Raw genomic sequence first — 8099 nt, 5'->3', positions numbered from 1 at the left:
CACCAAACATCACATCCCATCCACCTAGATCCATCCATCACAGTAGTCTTAGTTAACTTGTCATGTTTTTAATTGTTTGGAAAATAAATTCTGACTTTTTATCAACTTGACTCTCTTATTGAATAAATACGAAGTGTCCCTGAATAAACAAAGAATTCTAAATTTTCTGGTTAAACATTCAAAGACTAATTAGACTGGATTCCCATATTTATATGGAAATTCACATCACATTGGTCAAAGTGTAGGGTAGCATATTAAGCTTTAAAAGCACCCAAATACATACAGTAATTACTACGTTACAAGAGCAAAACAGAGAGAGATGTCCTTTTTATTGTAAATATTCTTTATTGGGAAGATAAAATAGCCTAAAGATGGGTCGAATTTATTATATCATAGAAACAAACAGGCATTGCAAAGGCATCAAGGTGGCTGTAAAACAAAAATATTTAAAAAGCATAAAAAGGAAAATTATATAAAGAAACATAATATTTACATGAGATCATTTATTAAGACACCGGTATGATTATATTTGATTCAGCATGGATATCCTCTAAACTGGACCAAAAACAGAACTGCTTCCATTCAAATATTACCTTTAAACATTAGGCTCAATTTTTATTTTCTCAGCTAAATTTAACATTTCAGGCTTTTGTTGTTTTCAGTGTCAAACTGAATTTGCGATGATCTAATGTTCCGATCTTGGGTTATCCCACAGAAGGCTCTTGCCTGATCTCGTCTGTTACGGCATCCTGGGGTACAACGGGTATCTACCACATTTCCTGATTCTAGCTTGGCTTTTAACGCAACTAACAATTTCCTAATTGCCTGCCAAGATGGCGCCACTCGATTTGAACTGTTGCATGCCGGGAGAAGAACTCCCGGAGCTCTGTTGGCCTCTAAGGGGAGTGGCTACTTCTCACATATCCAGTATTGTTCAATGCTACACCTTTCATCGTTCCAGTCGCCGTGTCCTTTTGAACGATGCCAGAACTCAACACAGTCCTGGTCTGTTCCTTGATGGCTGTTGGGTTGGCCTTTAGCCCAGAACCTAAAAGAGCCAGAAGGGATATCTGAAGAAATCTCGCTTGGTTTTAGATGAAGCAAGCCAACAACAAACTTAAGTTTTCCGTCTCTTACGTCTGGTTCAGTGGCGTTCCATCCACCCATTTCCACTGCCCCTCCACTCCTCCATCAGTCAGCCCGATCCATGCTTCTATTTCACTGCTGTACAAGCCATTGATGAATTCCTGGGAGGAAGAAAAAAACACGTCCAAGTCAGCAAAAGTCATTCCAGGTCAAGCCAGGTCAATTCTTCCTCGGGTATTTCTGCATTCCTGCTCGCTAAATGAAGCCTTGTTTGTTCCATTCTGTGCCGTGGTTGAATCCGTGGGTCCAAAGCTGCCTTCACTGGTACACTACTGAACTGTTGACCTTCTTTCTCTGGTTTTCTGTTACCCATAAATTATTTTGACCTAGTTTTCTTCATTTACACAAGAGAAAAGACAACTTTCGTCTTCTGACACAAGTCGAGTCTGTTTCAGACAAGCGCACCATTTCCTCCGGACTGGTGATGATGGCCAGATCTCCTCCTCCGGATTGACAGTCACTTCTGGCTTGGCTCCAGCTTTTCTTGGTCATTGAAGTGAAGTAGCAGCTGTACTGAAACTTCCTCCAGCCCACAGAGCATTTTTTCTCTATGATTGAAGCACATGACAGATGATAAATGACCAGCGCTTGTATGGCGCCCTTCAGAGTCAGAGGACTCCAAAGTGCTTTACACTACAGTGTACCATTCGTCCATTAACACACAGATTCACACGCTGATGGTGATGAGCTACGATGCAGCCACAGCTGCCCTGAGGAACACTGTTAATCACCGATTTACAACTGAATCTTCTTCAACATTGAATTGAGCTGAATCCTGCCCGCACACCAGATTTTCCACATACATGAAACACTTTGGAGCATACTTTTCCATGCTCTCTCACCTTGGATCGTTGCGTTGAGCTGATTGATCGTCTGCAGCAGCTGATCCCTCTCAGCACTCAGGTTGCCTGCCTTTGTTTTCAGCTGATCTCTCTCTGCCGTTACGTTTTTCAGGAGGTTTTCAGTCTCGTGTTTTTGATTGAGGGCTAACTGGTAGGACGCCTGTAAGTCGTTCTCGGCTTTCTTAATGACGTTGTATGTCTCCTGCAGAGTTATCATCTCCATGGTCAGGTTTTTGTTACTGCTGGCTATCTTGTCCTTCTCGCTGATGGAGAAGTTGTATCTTTCCTGTAGATGTTCTACCTTCTGAATCAGACTGTTGTAGCTCAGCTGCAGCTGCTCTCTGGCTCTGGTTGCATTGTTGAATTTGTTCTGCATGTTGTTCCTGTCATTGGTCACAGACTCATAACTGCTCTGTAGCTCACTTTTACCTTTCACCACTGAATCATATTGTGTCTGTAAGTTGTTTCGTGCTGCAGCCAAGGTGTCTTTGTCTTTCTGCAGCTGAGCGTTGGCAGCTTTTACCTGTTCTAACTCGTTGTTGGTGGCAGTCTGGCTGGCCTGTAGTTGCTGTTCACTAACTTGAAGTCTGTTTTTTTCCTCTGTCAGGGAATTGTAATTAGTCTGCAACAGGTCTTTTTCTCTGGATAGATGGTCATAACGTTGCTGCAACTGGTTCCTGAGAGCTTCGAGATCTTTTTTCTCTTTCAGGGTCGTCTTCAAGTTTGTTTGCAGGTTTTCTTTGTCTGTACTCAGAGCACTCAAGTTCTTCTGACGGTCTTTTTCTACATTGTCATCTGTCAGGAAGACAAAAACATGAATCTGAGGTTTTACTTGATATCAGACAATGCAGAGACAAAAGGTAGACTCACAGTGGACAGCCTGACCGATGACCCCTGCCAGCAGGAGAACACACAGCACTCCGAGACACACTGCAGCAACTCTGAGTGGCTTGTTTCTCAACGAGTGAACTGAACGACAGGAAACAGAACAACCTTAGAAATGATTAAGTGACTCGAGGAAGATGTTAAGTAATGTAGCATAAATGATAAGAAAATGAGGGTTTGGTGAAATTACATGTTAATGCTTGATTTGGGGGGTTCGACTGGGGGGAAACACCACCCAATGGTTCCCGAGCGCGGCCGTGTCTGCGGCTCATCGCGCCCCCCAGTGGATGGGTCAAATGTGGTGATCACACTTACTTCAGCTGTGTGTGATGTCTAATGGAAATTAAACTTTGATACATCATAATATTGAGCCTTTGTATAGTTTTGCACAGTATATTGATTTTGCCCGTTAAAAAAAGAGAAACAGAAAAGACAAATGAATTCAACTTCGGTCTCTTTCGCTCTGTTAGGCTAAATAAGATGTTTAGTACTGAGCCACACAAATGCAGTAGTAATTGTGTGGCAGAATTTCTGCTAGTTGTTTTCTTCTTCTTTTGCAATACGGTTCTGTGGACAACCTAATCAGCAAAATATCCATCGATTTTAGTTACACTGAGTTTTTAAAAATTCTTACGACGTTGAGTTTGGCAGAATATTTCATGACGTTAAAGAAGATTCAAATCAAAACAATAATTAGGACTGTTCTTCTCAATATCATTGGGTTTATTGTTCAACAATTTAGGTAATTTAGCTTTTTTCTTGGTTTTACATTCAAGGTGCAATTTGTAAGAATGACATCCTGTGGGCCAATGTGGGTACTGCAGCCCATTTTTAAGCAAATTTATCACTCTCTCACTCCTTTTCCGCGAGTTTCATGGCTGTTGCCAATATTTTTTTATAATTTATATACATATATATATATATTGATTAAGAATATTGCCATTTTCTTTACATATTTTCTGTATTTTTAGCTTTTGTGAAGCTCCTAATGATTTTTTTCTTGAGATAGCTTGGCGCTATGTAAAAATTGTTTCTTTTACTTCTACTTACTATGGTTATTGTGGTCATTTGTCTTGGGCATTAGAGGAAGTGCGGTTGCTGTCTTGCTGTTAGCTTGCCGTTAGTTCTGAACGGCTGATTAAAGGAAGTAAAGCGCATTAAATCATTATTTACTTCACACATACATTTCATTGTAATATCCCGTTGGTTGTTTGTTATTGAAAAGGTCGCTTGAGATATTTTTAGAGCCTTTGTTTTTAATTCACCGTCGCCATTGTTAGCTTAACGTTAGCTCAACGTTAGCCTGCTCCACCCTATATTAGAGTGAAATAACTACTGGCTTTGTAGCTTTTTGCCTGTCTGTGTCAAATTACAAACAGTCTCGCTTTTTAAATATTTTTTTTTCGGAAGGAGAAAATCTGACAAGGGCTGTACAGTGGCACAGTGGTTAGAGCTGTTGCCTTGCAGTAAGAAGGTCCTGGGTTCGCTTCCCAGCCCGGGATCTTTCTGCATGGAGTTTGCATGTTCTCCCTGTGCATGCGTGGGTTCTCTCCGGGTGCTCCGGCTTTCTCCCACAGTCCAAAAACATGACTGTTAGGTTAATTGGTCTGTCTAAATTGTCCTTGTGTATGTGTGTGTGTGTGTGTGTGTGTGTGTGTGCGTGCGCGCGCATGCGTGTGTGTGTGTGTGTGTGTGTGTGTGTGTGTGATTGTCTATCGTGTGTGACTCTGTGTTGCCCTGCGATGGACTGGCTCTCTGTCCAGGGTGTGCCCCGCCTGATTGCCCATTGACCGCTGGAGATAGGCACCAGCCCCCCCCCCCCCCCCCCCCCACGTGGACAAAGTGGGTTCAGACAATGGATGGATGGAAGAATGGAAAATCTGACAACCTGCTGAGAATAACATTTGTTTCTGTTTTGTCGTCATTTCACAAGAGAATTATTACAAATTGCACCTTTAACTGCACGGTGAGACCACTGTTAACTACATTTACCATGTTGGTTAATTCAGAAAAATATTATGAAAGAAAGATGGTTGTTTCATTACCTGAAGAAATAAGTTTCGTTTCATCTGAAAAAAATTGCTGGTATGCAATTTTACCGTTGTCAGTGTCCATGTTTGTCATGGTGGAGGCGTGATACTCGACGGACATCTTTAAATTTGCTGTTGGAACTGGAATCAATAAGAAAAGTTGTAGTCTCCGGTTTTACAGCTGAGTCTTTAGCAGTTTCACTACAATGGTATAAAAAACCTAATAATTCCTTCTTCTGAAATGTTCACATACTCAGAGACAGAAATGTTGTCATTTATAGCTGATGACATCTTACAACATAAATGAAACATCAAAGGAAAAGCAGCGTTGTGTCGAAGGCATAGAGGGAATTCAATATGCGTTCAAATTCAAGAAAAGCAAAAAATAAACCATAAAACAGTACTTTTTAAAATCAACAAACGGGTAAATTTTAGCCAAAAGCAGCTTCACCCTGTCTGGTTCTGGCCCGGGCATCTACCAGCTGACTGCGTCCCTCCGAACCCTGCCGGGTGTATTACAAGAAAACTTAAATCAAGAAAAATCCATAAATTAAACTTATATTTTAACAATATCCTAAAGAAAACGTACCTTTTGTGTAGATGGTATCGAACTCAACTGCCGGACAGATACTTCAAATAATCTTTTTTTTTGTTTTAATCAGAGACAAGTTTCAACTGACTTTATATCAAGTGCTCTTTATCCAATCAAAGATAAAATGTCGTCTTTCACCTGAGTGCTGGAGTGAAACACGGTGGATTTTTTTGTGGGAGGAGCCAAACTCTTCCTCTTTTATTACTCAGTCTAGATGAACAAAACGGGATTCCGGACCATTAGGGAAGTTAAAACTGCTGACGTCTCACTTTGTCATGGAAGTTCAAATTCATGTGGGTTCAAAATGTTTTAAATACAAAACTAACTTATGAATTTATTTGGATTCAGTGTCTATACAGCACTGGGAAACTGTTTGGACCTCATGAAATTATACACAAATTAGTATTTGGGATTGGAATGGTTAGCCTACGACATAATCAGCTTTCTTTGTCATTAAGTCGGGATTAATTAAAAAAAATTACCAAAGGATGAGACTTTAAATCGTGTTTGAATAAGTTTAATCTAAAAGTCAGATAAAGATTAACCTGAAAGGCATGGTTTGTATGAGTGGAAAATAAACTTTTACCGTCATTTATTGTTTATTTTAATGAGTTTATTTTTTCTTTTGGATCATAAAACTTTTCAATTGTGTCTTTGGTCACATATCCTCACTTCAATTAATCAATAAATCAATCAATCAATCAATCAATCAAACTTTATTTATATAGCACTTAATCATGCAACTCAAAGTGCCTAACAAATTAAAAAGGCCCGCATTCCCTCCCATCTCCAGAAGTTTAAAAACAGTCCTTTACAACACATCCTCTGGCACACACACACACACACACACACACACACACACACACACACACACACACACACACACACACACACACACACACACACACACACACACACACACACACACACACACACACACACACACACACACACACACATCCATGGAAAAAGCACGATAAGCTGAGATCAGATGAGGTAAACCAGCTTAGGATAAGGAAACACCATCAACTTGTCTATTTAAAGGGGTTTTACTCATTTTTCACAGACTTTATTTATTGTTTTTTCTTTTATATTTAAGTTAATTTATACATATTTTATGTCTAATTCCACAAATACTCAAAGATTCCCATGACTTTGTAAAAATGTTTTTAATTTGGTTTTTCCTTTTAAACCCTCTTTAACTTACTTCCGTGCTTTTTGTTTGTTCTATAAATCGAGTTATCCCTATGTTGTTTAGGATCAGAAACACTTCCTAAGCATAAAACCTTAAGATTAGATTCTAAATTATAAGTTCACACTTTTCCCAAAAGACATGAAGATGAAAACTACTGACCTCAAGAAAGAAACCTAAATGGATTTAAAAAATAATCTAGGATGTTGCAGATTATCTTCCATCATATTTGCGGTTTTATATCAAGTTATTTTCATGTGGTTAATAAACGTATTTTCATGTGAAACTTTTTTTCTCAACATGAAGAAAACATCTGGGTAGTTTCACTTCATGAATAAACACAGAAAGAAGTTCCTGTTACCTCTGTGTCTCTTTGACCATAACTGCTGACTCAGGAATATTTTTGCTGATCAGGAAACTGAATCCAAGCAACGAATTTATGACAAAGACCCAAGGCTTTCCTGTTTACGAGAAAGAATCCTTATCGCTCGACTGCATGTGGTGAAAGCAAGCCGGAAACCGCTTTTTTATTTCTAATAAGTAACATGTAACATATTCAAGTAATGTTAATTTAAAGTATTGGGCGACTTCATCAAATTACAAAATCAGTGTTCCAGTGAAGACTCGGATGTGTGGTGTTGAGGAAGCTGGCAGGTCTGCGTGTAGTTTAAACCACATTTAGCGTAGTTTCATCCGTAAAACGTGACTTTCTAACCCACTATAGAGAACATTCTCCCACCTCGATTACTGCAACGCCCTTCTAACTGGTCTTCCAGCATGTACTGTGAGACCTCTTCAAATGGTCCAGAGCTCAGCAGCGCGTCTGGTCTTCAATCAGCCAAAAAGAGCCCACGTCACCCCTCTGTTCATTGAGCTCCACTGGCTACCGCTAGCAGCACGCATCAAATTCAAATTGCTAACACTAGCACAGATTTTTGAGCCTAAAGCAAAGCTAAGCTTCGAAATCTGGTTTATTTGTGCCACTTTGTGAGAGAATACATCCCAACAGCTCCAGAACGATGCTGATCCATTTCTGCAATAACGCTGAACTGTGATCAGTAATCATCATGACTGTAGTTAACCTAGAACCTCCACACACACGACAGGAACTTCTCACCTGAGCAAACATTTTCATCTCTCAGTGATCCCCAGGGCAGCTGTGGCCACACCGCCTCCGGTGTGTGAATGAATGAATTATTCCCTGTAGTATAAAGCACTTTGGAGTCCTCTGACTCGGAGAGGTGTGAGCGTTCATGCCGCTTTTCACTGTACAACATACGAAAGATCAGACCATACCTAACACAACATGCCACCCAGCTCCTGGTGCAATCTACTGTCATCTCCCGCCTCGATTACTGCAACGCCCTTCTAACTGGTCTTCCAGCCTGTACTGTGAGACCTCTTCAAATGGT

At 40.2% G+C, this 8099-nt stretch overlaps 1 protein-coding gene across 2 annotated transcripts; it reads right to left on the bottom strand.

Annotated features, from left to right (window-relative positions):
- Window positions 1-331: 331 nt before the first annotated feature.
- LOC107393576 (C-type lectin domain family 4 member M) lies at window positions 332-5654 on the bottom strand. Of its 2 annotated transcripts, none has more exons than XM_015972038.3 (8): window positions 5493-5654; window positions 5355-5406; window positions 4919-5044; window positions 2859-2957; window positions 1989-2783; window positions 1552-1694; window positions 1138-1247; window positions 332-1048 (listed from the first exon to the last, which is right to left on the bottom strand). In XM_015972038.3, the coding sequence occupies exons 3-8, from the start codon at window positions 5022-5024 to the stop codon at window positions 910-912; spliced, it is 1392 nt and encodes a 463-aa protein (XP_015827524.1). In that variant the 5' UTR covers window positions 5025-5044; window positions 5355-5406; window positions 5493-5654; the 3' UTR covers window positions 332-909. The 2 variants fall into 2 exon arrangements, with proteins under 2 accessions (XP_015827524.1, XP_070408763.1); XM_070552662.1 differs by having other exon boundaries at window positions 4919-5035; window positions 5493-5627.
- Window positions 5655-8099: the final 2445 nt, after the last annotated feature.

The sequence above is a fragment of the Nothobranchius furzeri genome, chromosome 6, assembly GCF_043380555.1.
Source record: "Nothobranchius furzeri strain GRZ-AD chromosome 6, NfurGRZ-RIMD1, whole genome shotgun sequence".
NCBI classification, from domain to species: Eukaryota; Metazoa; Chordata; class Actinopteri; order Cyprinodontiformes; family Nothobranchiidae; genus Nothobranchius; species Nothobranchius furzeri.
Note: the sequence above shows the minus strand (reverse complement) of the source record. Positions and strands in the feature narration are given on the sequence as shown.